The 19519-nt window shown below is 48.0% G+C and overlaps 1 protein-coding gene across 3 annotated transcripts in view; it reads right to left on the bottom strand.

Moving 5' to 3' along the window:
• The window catches only part of CHST8 (carbohydrate sulfotransferase 8), a 128173-nt gene that overhangs the window by 61905 nt on the left and 46749 nt on the right, over nucleotides 1–19519 (bottom strand). For 2 of the 3 annotated variants that reach the window (XM_058706676.1, XM_058706678.1), the window contains exon 2: nucleotides 2544–2759. In XM_058706676.1, the coding sequence (XP_058562659.1) occupies nucleotides 2544–2673 (130 nt within the window). In that variant the 5' untranslated portion in view covers nucleotides 2674–2759. Of the gene's footprint in view, nucleotides 1–2543; nucleotides 2760–6800; nucleotides 7519–19519 lie in introns of those variants that run through there. The other variant, XM_058706677.1, reaches the window with a different exon arrangement.

A 19519-nucleotide genomic window follows, 5' to 3' on the forward strand; every position in this document is an offset into this window, starting at 1 on the left:
TAAAGGCTCCTTTTCCCACTCTCAAGCTTATTTCTGGATCTTCACCTGCCGCCCCAACCCCTCTGCCCTCTGCCTTGGTCAACGCCACCAACAGTGGCTCCCGGACACTACGTTCCCAGGGAAGTTTCTGCCACTGTGACAGCCAGTGTAGCCTGTGTGGAATTTCTTCTGTAGACGGCATTCCCAATGGCCTTACCCAATCCGGATGGCAGGGCAGCCTCCTGACTTTGTACCTCCCACAGGCAGAAATCCACAGGGAGAAGGCTTGTCCAGGCTCTGGGGGCCACCCACCCATGCAACTGGATACATACACTTTGTAAGCACTGGTTTCCAACAGATAAATGTAATCAAGGTTTATATGCTCAGAGAAGCCAACAGGATGGGATTGTTTCACTTGAAAGATCAGAAGAAAATTGTAACTAATGTTGTGGAAAATTACTTTGATATTGCTTTCTTGGTACCGAATCACAATTAGGCTGCTGTGAGAAGTACAGGGAAAGAATAAATGAATAGTAACAAATCAACACAAACAGCCTGTGTCAGGAACACTTTGCTCAGGGAAAGTAACATAAGCATTACTTAAAGTTTTATGACTGCGTTTGATGTGATTTACGTAGAACGTCAAGGTTGCCTCTCACCCACCACGTGGCGAAAGTGGTCCACCTCCATTTACAGCCAGAAGAACACGGCTCGAGCCCCAAGTGTGCTCTGTGCGCGGTCTGCCAGGCCCACGCTATCCCCACTGTAGGGGGACACTCCTCTGAGCTTCGTGTCATCCCACACACCCTGCCAGCCCGAGGCTCTCGGTTTCTCTCCTGGCTCGTCACTCCACCCTGGATCCTAGCCGTCCTGTGGGCCCTGGCCCCACTGGTGATGGAAAAGATCCACATGCTCAGGGACAGCTGTGCAGGGCAAGGCCAGCTGGTGTGAGGGGCAAGAATCTGCCACCCACAGGACACACAAAGATCAAGCACTCCGATCTGACGGCCGGCTGCAACATGGCAGGACACACATCCCGGCCACCAGATCCCAACTCTACCCAGGAATATAGCATTTGTCCCAGCAGTGTACCATGGACGGGGGCATGGCCCTGCCCCAAAGGCACGCTCACGCCTTCCCTCCCGGGCTTGTCCCACAGAGCACAGACCCCGAACACAAAGACCCTCTGCCCATGTGTGTGCCCCAACCACACACGCACCAAGACAGGCACCAAAGATCCATGGGTCACCCCCAAGGATACACCATTTACCCCAAGCCATACTTGAGGACCCTTGTTCAGGACCTCATTTCTGCACAGATAACATACAACTGGGGATGCCAATCTCAGCTTGCCTGACCCATGGGGCCAGGTTCTGCCGACATAGGGCTGTCAGCCACTCTAAGGCTCAGGTGAGGCTGTGAGGTCCCCACAGAGGAGCCAGCTTGGTCACATGTCCTTGCTGCTTCAGAAGCCGGGGAGGAGCCAGAACCACTTCTGACAGCCACTCCCCCACCCTCTGTGAGGCCCCAGCCCAGGTGTGAGTCAGTGAGTTGCCTGCTGTCTCCTGGGGTCCCACTGCCCTGGCTGCCTCTAGTTGATGAAAGAATGAACTCATTGGCCTCCCCGATCGGGGCCTCTGGTAGCAGCTGCCAGGCCCAGGGCCCCTGCTCTAGTCTCCTTGTGCCCCTTCTGATTTTCTACCTGATGCCTATGGGCCTTCAATCTGTGCTTAGGAGGGGTGAGGTAGCCAGAGCTGAGGGTGGGGCTGGGGAAGGGCTGGGCACTGCTCTCCTATAGGGTGAGCCCTGCAGGCAAGAGTGGTGCAGGAATCTCTCTGCCTAAATCCACGGCCTCTACTCTTCCATATTGTCCTCGTCCTGGAGCACATGGGTGTCTTCACAGACCTCCCTGCTAAAGGCCCCCAGGCCCACAGCTGAGAGACGAGTAAGGGCTGTGTCTGAGCAGCAGGCACCCTCCTAAGCTCCCCTCTCCACATTCTGCCTGCCTGAGGCTCCAGAACCATCCTTCCCCTTGTCTCCTCGCTGCACCCCACCTGTCCTCAGCAGACCTCTGTAAGTCATGAAGGGTGCTCCCCTCAGTGGCTCACGAGGGACGTGTGGGATGCAGGTGGGAGGTGGGGTAATCTCAGCTTCACAAAGGCAGGAGGGGCCCAGGCCAAGGGGCTGGATTCGAGGGGTTCCAGGGCTGGCAGAGAAACAGAGTCCCATGGGGGCCACAGGCTCAAGGAGAAGCCATTCACCCTCTGATGTCCCAGACAGTGTGGGAGAGGCCCCAAGAGATGGCAGAATCCTTTTTAAGCCTCAGCTTCACCGAAAGCAACAACTGGCTGAGAGACAGGCAGCCTGGCCCTCACTTCAAGAGGAGTGACCACAGGCTAGAGGCCAGAGGCCAGAGGCTGATGCCTGCCAGTAGAAGGCCATGACCCCTCCTTTGCCTGCCGGGACCTTCAGCACAGACTGGGCACCAGGGCAGTCGTGAAGGCCTGCACTGTGGACAGGAAAGCTGGGGCAAGTGGGCGGCGGGGCCGAGCGCAAGGGCTCACCTGGCACCTGCTGAGGGGAGAGCTCCGTGGGGTCCTGCAGGCTGATGAAGAGGAGGAGGCCTGCGGCTCCAAACAGCAGGATGGATGAGAACATGCAGGCCAGCCGCATCGTTCCGGCTCGTGGGGTCATCCGGGGCTTGCTCCGGGCTCACCTCTTGGGTGTGGGAGGTGCGTTCTTCCCTCATCATCCACACCAAGCGTCCATCAGGCCACAGTCTACAGGGCAGATGGGGAGAAAGATGGTCCATCACTGAGGCACAGGGCATCCTACGTGGGCTGAGGCCCCAGTCACTGCCTATGACCAAGCATGATCCCTGGATCCTTCCATCCCTTAGAATGTACTCAGGTATGTCCCTTGCATCCTTCAAGCCCAAAGAGGTTGAGGGAAGTCCAGTCACTACCTGTTGCTGGGACACCAGCTTCCCAGCAGGGTCTCCTGTATCTGCACCCCCAGAAAAATCATGGAGAGAGACACTCCCCGGCCTCTGCCTGGGGAAGCCCAGGCTGGAGCCCTGAGACCCAGAGCCTGTAATGGGCCCTGCACTGTCCAGGCTCTCTGAGCTTCCAACAGAGCAGGTGTGCTCCCTAGAAGGGGTCTACGCCTCTAGAAGAGGCAGCAATCTGGGCCTTTGTCCCTTATAACTGTCCTGGTGGACAGAGGAGCTCTTGGATCTCTCTGCCCTGGCTCCTCCCTGCAGGATGCTGGGGACAAGTGTTTCCACAGAGCGAGATACTTTGAGAAGGAGCCTCCCAGGCCCAGAGGCTACCAGGGACAGAGACTCCCCCTCCTGGTTGCTCCCCTCACCAGCCAGAGCTGTGCCGCCCTGACCCACAGATGGGCTGGTAGGATGGAGACCCCACCGGATAGTCCGTCGCATCAGTGGGAACTGAAGCTTTGGCCTGATCACGGTTACTCCCACTATGAGGCCCTCTGGCCTGGAGCTGAGGCAGCCTGACTTGCATTTGACAGATCCCAGGCTCAGAGACCGGTGACAACATTCCTGTGACACCTGTTGCTCTGGCCACTGCAGACCCAGAGCATGCCCAGGTGACTTGCCCCTCCCCCTGGTTCCTCCTGAAGGGCACAGAAATACCAACCAGTGACTCCAAATGGGCCAAGCTTGTGGGTCAAGAGGGGGGCACCCCAAGGCCATTTGCTCATAGGAAGGATGTAAGTTCCTGCAGCAGGGGGAAGCATGGGTGGAGCAGGATAGGGGCCGGAGAGGGATCTGCACAGGAGGCCATGTCACATGGCATTCCAGAACTTCCCCTGTTGGTGGTGGAAGATTGCTCTGTGCCCTCGTCTTTGCCCCTTCCTAAGTTCGGGCTTAGAGATACCACCCTCTTTCTACCAAAACAGGCTTGTAGGAAGCTTCCCCAGCCCTGGCACAGGGCAGTGCTCAGGGAGGTAGAGGCCAGGGGGACAGCTTCCAGCAGCCTCTGAGATCATAGTTGGGTGGCGGGGACCCCAGGCCAGATGTGCTGCTTGGCACAGGGTCATTTCCCTGCCGGGGGTCTTCTCAGGCACAGTAATTTGGTCAGGGAGCCCATTCCTGACCAGGCACCCAGGCGTTGGGGGAGGAAGCCCCAGCTATGGTCCCTCTGTGTCCTCATGCTCCTGGGGGGCAGGAGGCAGGAAGTGGTAAGAGGAACCCTTCCCTCCCAGGCCCAGACAAAGATTCCCAAGGACTAGACTGTCCTCAGCAAAGCTCTGGTGCTGAAGAGTGTTAAATTGCAGGTTTGGGTTTCTCCCCTCTGCAGTCACTGTAATTATGTTTTCACTCAGTTAACTTTAATTAACCTGCCCCAGGCCTCTATGCATGGGGAACGCGCCTGAACGCTGGGCTCTCTGGGCTGTGCTGAGCAGGTGGTTCCCACGACCTCCCAGCTTTGATGTTTGGGAGGCAGCGCTGAGCAGGGCTCAGTTTTGTCTCTGGAGCTGGCTCCAGGTTTGAAGTTGGCCCTGACTTCCCTTCCAATGCCCCCCCCCACCCCACCCCAAGAAAGACTGCTGCTTCCTGCCATTGCCAGGGACACCCACAGGGCTTACACAGGGTAAAAACAGGCAGCCACCTGTCCCCAAAGGTTCAGACCCTGGAGTCCCTCGTGGGGGCCTGTGGTTTCTTCCTCTACGGCTGCCCGGGATGGGTCCTGGGGACCTGGCCCATTGTCCTGCAGAGACACAGGTGCAGCCATGCAGGCCCAGGCCCCACTGAAGGGCAAGGTCACTCTCAACACTGCCCATGGGATGCCCTGTGTCCCAAGGTCTCCCAAGCCCTTCCCTTCGTAATGGTAGGCACTGTGTGCCGGGACCACCCTGGCCAGCCCCAAGGTGTCGGAGAGGATGGGGGGAGACGGAGCTGCTCTCTCTGGCCCTCACTCTGGGCCCTCCTGCCCCAGAGAAGTTGGCTTAACCCCTGGGGGGGCCCATGCAGTCACAGAAAGGAGTCAGAAGAGTGGGAACAATGTCACACACACTGGTTCATCAAGGACAAGACCCTCAGATAGGGAGCAAGGGGAGCAGCTCAAGACCTTTCTGGAGCAGAGGCACATGCACTAACACACACACACACACACACACACACACACACACACACATACATATGCCACGGCACACACACTCCATCAACAGGCCCCAGCAAGGCCCCGGCTGTAAAGAAACTGCTGTAAAACCCTGATTATCCTGGCCGTGGTGGTGACACACTGCCTGCAGCCACACCAGCCTCCTGAGTCAGACAGACGTGGTCAGGAGACCAATCTGACCTAGGGCGAGGGAAAGAGAGGAAGGAGGGGGAAAAGAACGGCAAGTTTACGGCTAGGGCACAGGGCTACCTGGAAAAACTGTTAATAAAATGCCACCCAATCTCAACCCAAAGGCTCTATTTGATGGAAAAAAAAGGGGGGGGGACTCAGAAGCACATGCGATCATCATTGCATTATTTATGGTCAATAGCACTGCACAAGTGACTACAAAAGAACTGGCCAGCCCCCTCTTCTCCCTAATTGTCACACTGTCACCATACAAGCCATTACTGACTACCCCTGTCCCGCAGCAACAACCTGTCCTCATTTGTTCCTGAACCTACCCAAACCAAACCCACCACGTGGAACCAGGCCCCAGCAGCCCACGTGTGTGGAACCAGGATGAGGACCACATCTCTGCCCCCAAATCTGGGGAGAGGGGAAGAAAACCAGCCCCAGGACCTGCACCTTCACCATGGCCAGAGCATCAGGGACTCAAGTGTCTGATTTCAGAGACCCTCCCTTTTGTTGACCCCTCTACACCCGCCCCCCTCCAAGAGAACACAGCACCCTCTCTGTGAAGGGAGGGAAGCTGGTATCAGAGCCATGCATGGCTTTCCCTGGCCAGCCCTAAGCATCAGACCTCAGCCTTCCCCTTTGAGACCTTCCTCTCGGTGTTTGTTCTCACTGGAGACCACCTACCCAGCTAACTCCTTGCTCTGTGCAAATGGGAATCAAAAGGTTAGCATGCCTCCCTTCCTGGGTCGCTGGTTTGCAGTCTGGCTGGGTCTTCAATGCCCCAGGAGGGGGCCAACATCACAGAATCTGTAGGAACCTCCTTCCTTTACAGGTGGAGGGGAGCTAGGAGATCACCAGACACTTCAGAGAGTGTGCACATCTGATCCCCTACTGTTCCTGTGAGGGTCCTTGTCTTCAAAGTCACACGTTATTTTCAAGGCAATGGGAAGATGCTGGTCCAAAGGCTGCTCATCTCCCTCTCCTGGGAGTCCAGCTGCTGCCTGGGAAGTGGACCCTATGATCTGTCACAGGCTGGGGCCAGGCTGCCCAGGGCCCTGTAAACACATTCACAGGCCTCTGCTCCCATCTGGGACACACTGCATCGCACTCGGCTCCAATGACAAGTGGAAGACCCTCCCCTTCCTCCCTGCCTCTCTGCCAAGACCAACAGACAATAAGACAATTCAAATAACTGGGGGTGGAGTAGGGAGGAGTGAGGCAAGAAAAATAAACAGCCCACTCAGTTTCCAGAAGGTCCTGTGCTCACAATCCCTCATTTTCCCAGTGGCTTTCTCTCCCTGAGGCCTGAATGGCATTGCCAATTTTTTACTGTAAGAAAGAAAAATCCAATTAATCTTGTAAACACCTCCTGGGACACAGGTCAAGGCCAAGGATTCCTCCCATTTCCTTATTTATCTGATTTAAAAATTTGTCTCTTGGGAAAATTCACTTTAGGGCACAAGCAAGGACTTGGGAATTCAGCCAAAACACACGCACCTCCAGTGGCGACAGGCCGGCAGGCGGATGGACGGATGGCTCCAAGGACACGCTTGGCTGCGGCTGCTCCAAGGCCTGGATGCTTCCCCCAGTCACCCAGAGGACCCCCTCTGGCTGTGAGGACCTGCTCCCGTGCCCCACTGGAGACAGCCGGAGGCATCCGGCCATGTGCCCATGGGAGCACCCACTTGGTGTGTGGACCCCGGGCCCCAGAAAGTTCTCTGTCCAGTCAGTCTCCTCCTTGCACGGGCAGGAGCGAACAATGACGTCCCTCCCGGCTGAGGGCTCCAGGAGGAGCTGCTCATCGGGAGAGAGGCTGCTATGGCAACTTGAGGAGAATGGAGCCAGGCACTGCCGTCACCTTGAATCCGGCACCAAGCATTCCACCGGAGCGGCAGAGGGGGCTGTGCCTCCGCTCTGCCCCTGCCGAGGCTCCTGCGCTGGGGCTGACCTCCCGCCTCTCCTCCGCAGCCTCCTGGCCTCAGTAACTCATTTGCTCCTCACCGAAACGGAGCACACAGCCCAGTCCCCTGAGAACACCACCTCCATCTGTTTTGTCAGACGAGTTCTTCCGTGTGTGCGGCTCCTGCTTGCTTCTGAGATGGGGTTCTTTTTGATTTCAGCTTATTAAAATCCTGCAGCTAATTAAAACTGTTCTAACAGCAGCGGCGGCAGCAAACTCTGGGATGAGTCCCTCCAGTTTTTATGCGTAGGCATAAAGTTGCAATGCTCTGTGAGGGTGACGAATGGCTGCAAGTGCTCAGACTCTGGGGCGGGGCTGCAGACTCCAGCCCTGCTGGACACGGGAGAGCGCTGACCTAGGTCCTGAAATGCCCTAGGCCCAGCCTCAGCACACCCCAGCGCACAGGGCTGTACCCCACTCCTGGGGGAGGTAATTCACCCGCCAGAATCCTCCCCACTACAAGGCAGGGATTCTCTCCAATCCCCCATGATTTCTTCTGGGGGTAGGGGGAGAGGAAAGGGAGCCCTAAGGCGGAGGCCAAGGCATAAGTCGGGCTCAAACAGCCCCGAAGCCTTGTCCCCACAGACCCACTAGGAATGCTACCGCATGGCTTCCCACCACTGCTTACACAAAGAGCCTGAAGGGAAGCCTGCAAACACGCAGCTGCAGCGAGGGGGTCCTGAGAACCCAGCCAAGGTGCCATAAGCTACAATGCCCTTGATTACTTTCAGGGGTAGGACCACACCACGGATGCAGTCTCTTGCCCAGGACTTCGGGGAATTTTATGAAGCAGGGTAGGGGATAGTAATTCAGTAGGTAGAGAAACTGAGTCCTACCCTGGCAGAATCTGGGATGGGGATTCAGCACCCCCAATCCTGTGAGCATGTGTACCTCAATTACAGCCCTTCTCCTACCACGTGGAGAGTGTTCACACACCTATCTCAGACCCTCAGAGCCCTGAGAGCAGCATCGAGGTCTCTCATCTTTGTATTCCCTGCACAGTGCCTGGCACAGGGAATGGGACCAACATAACCTGTGCCTTGTGTGACATGAGCATGGATTAACAGATGGAGGTGTCTGGGCCATCTGAAGAGAGGCACTCCATGAACCTGGAATTTCTAAAATGTCATGCATGTTTTAGGGAGCTGTGGGTTTGTTTTGATCAGGTCTGGGTTAGAATTACGTCCAAAGAGTAGCCCAATCCTGTGAGAAAAGAGGCAAGGAAGTGAGCTCCATTAGAGAGCCTGATGGAGCCTGGAAGCTCCCACATACCCAGCGCACACTCAACACCAGGATGCCACTTCTGTATCCTCAGTTTGGTAGGGCAGATTTCAAATCACAGGGCTTGAAGACTAATACATTTGTGGAGGTAAATGTGGACTCTATCGCTATACATGCCCATGTATTAATGCATATTATATATGTACAAACAAATACACAAGTCATTTAGATGCCATAAAATGGATTACACTAGGAAACTCCCTACACAAAATTAAAGTTTGAATGTGTTGATCAAAAGTCAGTGAAGAGAGTGGGGGAAGATAGTGGAGAAGGAGGATCCTGAGTTCACCTCCACCTGTGGACACACCAAGGCAACACCTACATGTGTGACAGCTCACTCTGGAAACCTGAAGACTGGCCAAACAGATCTTCCTGAGCTAAAGACATAAAAAGAAGGCCAAAGAGATGAAGTTGGGAATGCAGCCCTCCATGTGGCAACCCATGAACAGGAGGGACAACACAGGCACAGAGTGAGAGGACCCAGCCCCACACCAGGCACCCCTGGCCCTGAGGACCTCCACAGGGAAGATGAGCCCCCACGATGTCTGGCTTTGAAAATCAGCAGGGCCTGCCTTCAGAAGAGCTGGAGGGTTATAGGGAAACCGAGTCTCTAGTCTTAAAGGGCCAATGCACTATATCATTGGGCCCAAGACCCAGCACAGAAGTAGCAGTTTATTTTTTTTTAACATTTATTTATTTTTGGGACAGAGAGAGACAGAGCATGAACGGGGGAGGGGCAGAGAGAGAGGGAGACACAGAATCCGAAGCAGGCTCCAGGCTCTGAGCCATCAGCCCAGAGCCCGACGCGGGGCTCGAACTCACGAACCGCGAGATCGTGACCTGAGCCAAAGTCGGACACTCAACCGACTGAGCCACCCAGGCGCCCCCAGAAGTAGCAGTTTAAAAAGTGCCTGGGGTATTCATGAAGGGGACTTATTGACTAATTTTAGGATGTATATTGGAGGGTTCAGGATATGTAGGAGTTTCCTCCAGGAATGGAAGTGCTGGCAGGTACTATTTCTCTTGTCCTCCTTCTGCTTTGGCAGACTCTGGTGGGAGCCAGTTCTGACATTCTCCCTCTACCTTGCCCTGCCCCCAAATTTCCCTGAAGACTAGCCCCACTCAACCCAACCCACCAGCAGGTGCCCCTCCAAAGCATCTCTCACACTGGGCAGCCCCAGCCAGGATCTGTGCCCTTCCAGAGTGACTATCACCTGCCACACCCAGCAGGCAGCTCTGGTCAGAACTGGCACACCTCCAGAGCAAATCCTGACCCAGGGAGTGGGGAATGAGCCCTACCAACCAGTGTGCACAGCAGCTCAGTTGGCTCTTTCAGCCCACTGCATGTGAGGCAAGCCCAGCCCACCAGTGTGCCTGCAGACAGTCAGACTGAAAACTGGCTCCACCCACCATTGCACCCTCAGCAGTCAGCCCAGTCACAACAGGAGGGTGCTCGCAGCCCACTTAGGGGAGCACCACATATATCCATATGTAACGAACAGAGAGTCAGACAAAGTGAGGAGACAGAGGTATATGATCCAAACACAAGAAGAAGACAAAACCCTAGAAAACAAGCTAAACAGAACAGAGATAAGGAATCTATCTGGTAAAGAATTCAAATTAATGGCTATAGGTACTCCCCAGACTTAAGAGAGGAGTGGAAGAACTCAATAAGAGCTTTAACAAAGAGATAGAAAATATAAAAAAGAACCTGTCGGAGCTGAAGAATACAAGTGAAATGAAAAATTAACTAGGGGCGCCTGGATGGCGCAGTCGGTTAAGCGTCCGACTTCAGCCAGGTCACGATCTCGCGGTCCGTGAGTTCGAGCCCCGCGTCAGGCTCTGGGGCTGATGGCTCAGAGCCTGGAGCCTGCTTCCGATTCTGTGTCTCCCTCTCTCTCTCTGCCCCTCCCCCGTTCATGCTCTGGCTCTCTCTGTCCCAAAAATAAATAAAAAACGTTGAAAAAAAAAATTAAAAAAAAAAAAAAAAGAAAAATTAACTAGAAGATTCAACAGCAGAACAGAGGATGCAGAAGAGCAGACCAGTGACCTAGAATTCAGGGTAGTAAAAAAACAACTAAACTGAACAGTACAAAGAAAAAAAATTTTTTTTAATTAAAATAGGGTAAGGTACTTTTGTGACAACATCAAGCATAATAACATTCACATGACAGGGGTCCCAGATGCAGAAGAGAAAGAAAAAGAGGCACAAAACTTATTCAAAGAAATAATAACTGAAAACTTCCTTAAGCTGGGGAAGGAAACACACATCCAGGTCCAGGAATCACAGAAATCCCCAAACAAGATGAACCCAAGGAAGTCCACATCAAGATACATAATAATTAAAATGGCAAAAATTAAAGATAAAGAGAGAATCTTAAAAGCAGCAAAAGAAAACAAGATACCTACAAGGGAAGCCCCATAAGGCTATCAGCTGAATTTTCAGCAGAAACTTTGCAGGCCAGAAGCGAATGGCATGATACATTCCAAGTGTTGGAAGGAAGAGACCTATACCAAGGATATTCTACCCAGCAATGTTATCATTCAGAATGGAAAGAGAGATCATGTGTTTCCCAGCAAACAAAAGTTTGCTCACCTGGCCTATAAGAAATGCTAAAGGGAATTCTTCAGAAAGAAGAAAGAAAAGACCATAACTAGAAGCAAGAAAATTATGAAAGAAAAAAATTCACTGGTAAAAACAAACATATAGCAAAGGTAATAGATCAATCACTTATAAAGCTAATATAAAGGTTAAAACACAAAAGTAGTAAAATCAATTATATATCTACAAAAATTAGTCAAGGGATACATAAAAGATGCAAAATATGACATCATATACATAAAATGTGGAGGGGAGAGTAAAAAAAATAGTGCTTTTATAATGTGTTTAAACTTAAATGACCATCAATTTAATATAAACTGCTATATACATAGGATGTTATAGATGAACCTCATAGTAACCACAAATCAAAAACCTATAATAGAGAAAGGGATTCAGGTATAACACTAAAAGTCATCAAACACAAGGGAAGACAGCAAGAGAACAAGAAAGGAATGGAGAACTACAAAAACAATCACAAAAATAATTAACAAATGACAACAAGCACCTACTATTAATAATTACTTTAAATGTAACTGGATTAAATGCTGCAATCAAAAGTCACAGGGTGATTGAATGTATAGAAAAGCAAACTCATCTATATGTTGCCTACAAGAGACTCATTTCAGACCTAAGACACATAGGGGATGAAAACTGAGGGGACTGAAACAGATATTCCATGAAAATGGAAGGAAGGAAGGAAGGAAGGAAGGAAGGAAGGAAGGAAGGAAGGAGAGGAAAAAAAGCTAGGTTAGCAATACTTAAGCAAAATAGACTTTAAAACAAAGACTGTAGCAAGAGACAAAGAAGGGCATTATATAATGGTAAAAGAATCAATCCAACAAGAGGATAAAACAATTGAAAATATCTATGTACCTAACACAGGAGCACCTAAATACATAAAGCAAATACTAACAGACATAAAGAGAGAAATTGACAGTAACACAATAATAGTAGGGGACTTTAACATCCCACTTACATCAATGGCTAGATCATCTAGACAGAAAATCAATAAGGAAACAGCAGTTTTGAATGACACATTAGACCAGATGGGCTTAACAGATATATACAGAATATTGCATCTAAAAACAGCAGAATACACATTCCTTTCAAGTGCACATAAAACATTTTTCCAGGATAGATCATATGTTAGGTCACAAAATAATTCTCAATAAATTTAAGATTGAAATCATATCAAGTATCTTTTCCAACCACAATGGTGTAAAACCAGAAATCAATTACAAAAAAAAAATTGGGAAAAACACAAACATGAGGAGGCTAAACAATGTGCTACCAAACAACCAATGGATCAAAGAGGAGGTCAAAGAAATCAAAGAGAAGACAAAAAAAAAATGCATGGAGACAAATGAAAATGAAAACACAATGGTTAAAAATCATTGGGACACAGCAAAACAGTTCTAAGAGGAAAGTTTATAGTGATACAGGCCTACTTCAAAAAGCAAGAGGAATCTCTAATAATCTACCCTTACACCTAAAGGAACTAGAAAAAGAACAAACAAAGCCCAAAGTCAGCAGAAGGAAGGAAATAATAAAGATCAATCAGAGCAGTAATAAATGAAATAGAGACTAGAAAAAAAATTAGAAAAGATCAATGAAACTATTAGCTGTTTCTTTGAAAAGATAAACAAAATTGATAAACCTTTAGCCAGACTCATCAAGAAAAAGAGAGTACCCACATAAATAAAATTGGAAATAAGAGAAGTTACAACTGGTAGCATAGGAATACAGAGGATTATAAGAGACTACTAAAAAAATGACAACAATTGGACAACCTAGAAGAGATGCGTAAATTGCTAGACACGTATAATCTTCTACAACTGAATCGGGGAGAAATAGCAAATTTGAACAGACTAATTACTAGTAATGAAATTAAATGAGTAACCAAAAAACTCCCAACAAGCAAAAGTCCAGAGCCAGATGGCTTCACAGGTGAATTTGGCAATACCAAATAATTAAGGAAGAGTTAACATCTATCCTTCAGAAACTATTCCCAGAAATAGAAGAGGAAAAAACGCTTCCAAATTAATTGTATTAGGTCAGCATTATCCTGATACCCAGGCCAGATAAAGATACTACAACAAACAAAAATTATAGACCAATATCCCTAATGAACACAGATTCAAAAATCCTCAGTGAATTATCAGCAAACTGAATTCAAAAATACATTAAAAGGATAATTCAACATGATCAAGTGGGATTTATTCCATGGAAGCAAGTATAGTTCGACACTCACAAATCAATCAACATGATACAGAACATTAACAAAATGAAGGATAAAGTTATATGACCATCTCAATAGAGGCAGAAAAAACATTTGACAAACAAGAAAAAGGAATAAAAAGCATTCAAATTGGTGAGGAAGAAGCATGCCACTTTTGCAGATGATACTGTATATAGACTCCACCAAAAAACTATTAGATCTAATAAAGTAATTCAGTAAAGTTGTAGGATATGGAATCAATATACAGAAATCTGTTGTGTTTCTATACATCAATAACAAACTAACAGAAAGAGAAATCAAGAAAACAATCCCACCTATAATTGCATCAAAAAGAACAGAATACCTAGGAATAGATTTAACTAAGAAGGTGAAAAACCTATATTCTGAAAACTATAAGACATTGATGAAAGAAACTGAAAGTGGCACAAATAAATAGGAAGATATCCCATGATTATGGATTGGAAGAATTAATATTGTTAAAATGTCCATACTACTCAAAGCAATCTACAGATACAGTGTAATCCCTATCAAAATACCAATATTATTTTTTATATATAACCAGAACAAATAATCCTAAAATTTATATGGAACCACAAAAGACCACAAAGAGACAAAGCCATCTTGAGAAAGAACAAAGCTGGAGGTATCACAAGCCCAGATTTCAAACTAAACTACAAAGCTATAGTAATCAAAACAGTATGGGACTGGCACATAAATAGACACATAGATAAACAGAACAAAATAAAGAGCCCCAAAATAAACCTGCAATTATATAATAAATTAATCTTCAACAAAAGAGGCAAAAATAAACAACAGGGAATAGTCTTTTCAATAAATGGTGCTAGGGAAACTGGACAGCTACATGCAGAAGAATGAAACTGGACCACTTTCTTTCACTATACCAACCATAAACTCAAAATGGCTTAAAGACTTAAACATAAGACCTGAAACCCTAAAACTCCTAAAAGAAAACGCAGGCAGTAAATTCTTGGACATTGGCTTTAGCATTATTTTCCTGGATATGCTTCCCCAGGCAAATCAAAAGCAAAAACAAACAGCTGGGACTACATCAAACAAAAAAGCTTTTGCACAGTGAAGGAAACCATCAACAAAATGAAAAGGCAACCTACTGAATGGCAGAGGATATTTGTAAATGATGTATCTGATAAGGGGTTAATATCCAAAATATGTAAAGCTCTCATACAACTCAATACAAAAACCCACAAATAATCCAATTAAGAAATGGGCAAAGGACCCGCATAGACATTTTTCCAAAGAAAGACATACAGATGGCTAAAAAACACAGGAAAAGGTGCTCACCATCACTAATCAGCAGGGAAATGAATATCAAAACCACAATGAGCTATCACCTCACATAAGCCAGAAGGGCTAGCATCAAGACAGAGATACAACAAGGAGAGGATATGGGGGGGATATGGACAAACGGATCCTATATATATATATATATATATATATATATATATATATATATATGTATATGTGTGTGTGTGTGTATACACACATACAGACAAGCACATGATGGAACGTTATTCATCTATAAAAAAGAATAAGATCTTGCCATTTGCAACTACAGGGGTGGAACAAGAGGATATTATGTTAAGTGAAATAATTCAGACCGAGAAAGACAAATACCATATGAGCTCATTTATATATGGAATCTAAAGACAAAACAAACACATGACAAGTCAATGAACACAACATGCTACAACATGGATGAACGTTGAGGACATTATGTTGTGTGAAACTAGCCATTTGCAGTAGGACAAACACTGTATGATGCCATGCAGTCAAATTCAGAAGCAGAAAGTAAAATAGTGGTCCGTGAGGGAGAGAGGAACGGGGAGTTGTTAATTAATAGGCCGAGTTTCAGTTGGGGAAGTTGAAAGAGATTCTGGAGACGGGTGGTGGTGATGGCTGTACAACAATTTGAATGTATTTGATGCTTCTGGACTTAATGATGAAAATAGTAAATTTTTTTTTTTTAATTTTTTTTTTCAACGTTTTTTATTCATTTTTTGGGACAGAGAGAGCCAGAGCATGAACGGGGGAGGGGCAGAGAGAGAGGGAGACACAGAATCGGAAACAGGCTCCAGGCTCCGAGCCATCAGCCCAGAGCCTAACGCGGGGCTCGAACTCACGGACCGCGAGATCGTGACCTGGCTGAAGTCGGACGCTTAACCGACTGCGCCACCCAGGCGCCCCGAAAATAGTAAATTTTATATCATGTGTACCTTACCACAATAAAAAAAAATCAACAAAAGCAAACTAAAACTTGATACTGAGCCAAAATCACCCTCTTCCTGTTAAGTTTCACTCATGCCACAGATGACTGCATGTGGGCCCAGGAGCTGAGGACCAGAGAATGGTTAAGTTCATGGTCATGTGAAACATGACCAGGACATGGGGGAGCTGGGGTTGTGGCTCGGGCAGCCTGAACAAAGCAGCTAGATATCATGAGATGGACAGCAGGTTCAGAGCGGGGAGCCCACGCAAGGTTCTAGGTCTGGCTGCCCTTCCCCCCCCAATCAGCTGTGGGACCCTCATGACTTAATTCACTAATCTCAGAGTCAGTCTGCATCCAAAATATCCATTGTAGATGAGTTCTCAAGTTCCTTGCAGCTCTGGTATGAGACAAATGTCAAAACAGAAAGGCGTTTCTGTGAATTTCATTCACACGAGGCCTCTTTCAGGCAGAGAAGGAGATCCTTTGGCTAGGACATCCCTTATCCACACTTGCCACCTGTCTCTTGCCACAAATCTGGATAGCTGCTGGGCTCCAATGGACCAAAGCTGCCAAGCTGTTTCCCTTTAAGACCACTTTGACCTTTTGGAGGGAGCAAAGGGCTCCGATGCAAGTGTTAATCTGGAAATTGTGTTCTCAGGTTCTTTCTAAGCCACAAAGTCTTGCTCCCCTGAGGCCTGCCTGGCTGAGGTGATTCCCAGCTGAGGCCACTCCCTCCTTAGATGACCACTGCTCTCCATGTTTCAACATCTACACTGAGCCCAGCTGAGACAGTGCCTCATTTAGTGATAGAATACATTTCAAGGCAGAAATCGACACAAGGCTAATGATGGGGATCCCACTGTATCCATCATCACCTTTGTCATTTAAAAATCTTTAATTTTTAAAGAATTTAAAAGGGCAACATGAGGGACCCTTGTGGTGATGGAAATGTCCTGTATCTTGACTGTATCAATGTCAATATCCTCATTGTGATATTGTACTATAATTTTATAAGATAGACTGGGGGAAACAGGAAAAACGGTACGTGAGATTTCTCTGTGTTATTTCTTACAACTGTTATGTAAATCTAAAATTATCTCAAAATGAAACGTCTAATTTTTTAAAAAACAAGAACTTAAAAGTAAAAGTAACTGGCTTTTCAACTCATGCATAATGGAAACAAATTCTAATGTTGTGCATGTAAATAATAGATAACCATTTTCATGGATCAGTGCCACCTTTTGTTGTAAAGAAACATTTTAAAGTTAAGGGACTATTCCTTTAATAGGAAAATTTGATGTGTTAGCAACTACTGGTTGATCTTTGTGCATTTTTCAATTGCAAATTGCACTTTAAAAATGCAAACAATTATTAATATTGATTTGGACTCAAACAATATTGAATTTCAATATATTTCCAGCTCTTTTATGAATTACCCTGTGGATACGTGGTGATTATGATAAAAGAGCATTTGCATGCTCAATTTCTTTTCAGTGAGGAACCTTGAAGAGGGCTGATGTGATCCATGGATAATGAACTTCACAGGGACAAGACTGGCTTCAGAGTCCTCCACCAGGCCCTCAAACTTAGCAGGCAGCACAGACTTTCAGGGCCACTTTCTCCAAGCCAATATTACAAAGCACAGGCTATGAACAACTGCTCAAGGTCTGGAATGGGATTTAGTGTCATAGTTTTTAGGGAAAGAAAAGGAGAAGGAATAGACATGTATTATGCTTTGTTAACCTTCCAGGTACCATGCTGAATACTATATAAACATCCCATTTCACTTTTGAACAGTAACCACTTTTTTTTTTTTTTTAAGTAGGCTTCATGCCCAGCATGGAACCCAATGTGGGGCTTGAACTCACGATCCTGAGATCAAGATCTGAGCTGAGATCAAGAGTCGGATGCTTAGCTGACTGACCCACCCAGGAGCCCCTTGAACAATAACCTCTTGAAGTGAAAATCATTCTCCCTACTTGACACAGGTTTGGTTCTCTGTGAGGAGATGCAGAGATGGAGTCTGGGGTGCAAGATGTTAATTAAGGATCAACATCTGTGAAGGGAAAAGGGAGGAAGCCAAGGTGAGCAGGAGAAGGCAGACAGGGATGCTGGTCCAACCCAGGCTGGGCAGGGAGCTCTGAAGTAGGTGTAGCCCATGGGAGTGTCCTGGGCAGAAATGGCTGCACCTTTATGCCTTACCTTACCAGTACCTGGATGTGGCATGCCCAGAGAAAGGCATGACCCCAGATCAGACAGTTACTGCTGCAGCCAAAGAAGATCCTAAAGGAGCTGACAGCTGGGGGATGGTTGCTGACCACAAATCTCATGGGTGGTCAGTGTGTTCTGGAAGGGGGTCTGGACAGCACATCCTCCAACTTTGCCACCAATTTACGGATGATGAAATTAAGACCCAGAGAGACTAAACATGGCCAAGGTTACACTCTCCATAAGCCATCCCAGATCTGCCTGACTCAAATCTTGCCTTCCCACTCCCCATTCACCGCTTCTCCCAGACAAAAGCATAGATCAGACTGTCCTGACCTTCAGCTACTGAGACATGAAGGTCTGAAAGTCTCCAGGGGAACACGCAGAAGGTCTGACTGCGTAAGCAGATACCTCACCTCACCTCTACTAACATCCCTGCAACATGCACGTGTGTGTGCACACACATGCTTAGTTCTTGGTGATTATCTAATTGCTAATGGAAGGTGGGAGCATGGATTATTTGGGTTAAAAGTTCCCCTGACAGTATAGCCTGGAGAGCAACCCCCCCCCCCCCCGCCACAACAGAGCCACTGGATTTTGCCAAGAGCAGCAGACAATGTATGATGTTGCACGGCCTTCTTTTACTTTTAGAAAGCACTGAGCTATTCACATTTTCCAGCTGCTCTGACATCCACAGCCACAGCAGGGAAAATTATAGGGAGGGAAAAAATTGCATATTTACTTCTCAAAATTGAAAGTTGGGGTATAATATGGACAGAAAAGAGTATATGAGTAAACCTAGAATGCCCTGGCCCCTGGCAGGGTGCAGCTGCCTCCAAGCTGCAAACGGCAATCCATAGACTCCAGAAGAAGAGAATGGCAAGGAGGTTTGGCTTCCTTCCAGGGAATACCTCTCCTTGTGGCTGGCACAGGGAGGCCCCAGAGGACTTGCTTTTGTATTCCCAGCTGTTAATAATGCCTGGCACAGAGTAGGTGCTTGGGCAATGTGCGGTGAGGAAAGAGAGAGATAGTAAGAGGAGGGAGAAGGGAGAGGGATCCTTGCACACTAGGACCAGCTGGGTCCTTTGGGCTGAGGTCATGTGGAGTCCAGCAGGTGTACCCTGTGGGTCTGCACAGTTCACATGCACAACCATCCCCTTTGGGAGAGGCTGGCCTCTCTAAGCTGGCTCCATGGCTAATCATCACATTCTTGATCCCCACTAGTCCAGCATGATTTACCCTGGAGCTCTCCTAAGAACGGCTGGTGTCTTCCAACCTGGGGGCTCAAAGACTAAGAATACAGCAGAGCAATCAAGTCTGTTGGCCCTGTCCTGGTTGTTCTGTGGAGAACTGGGTCTCCCTCAGGCTACTGGGAGGGGGCCAGGGCTGTGAATAACCTGGAGCTTCTAATGAGTGACTATGCATAAGACGGGAGCCTGCCTCCTCCATGCGTCTCTGCCTCTGTCTCCAGGGGACATCTTGTGCTTCGGGTCTCCTCTACCCCACTGATCCTCAATGGTTTCTCCCTCTTTCACCACAGGGTGTTGGGAAGTCAGAAATGTGGGTCCACCCTAACCCTCACTCCCCACTCTCCCCACTCCTCCTACATGTGTCCTGTCCATCTTCTTTTTTTTTTTTTTCAAGCCCTCAGTGAGGCTGATTCAGCACCGAGGGCCTGGAC

The sequence above is a fragment of the Neofelis nebulosa genome, chromosome 17 (genome assembly GCF_028018385.1).
Source record: "Neofelis nebulosa isolate mNeoNeb1 chromosome 17, mNeoNeb1.pri, whole genome shotgun sequence".
In the NCBI taxonomy this organism is placed as follows: Eukaryota; Metazoa; Chordata; class Mammalia; order Carnivora; family Felidae; genus Neofelis; species Neofelis nebulosa.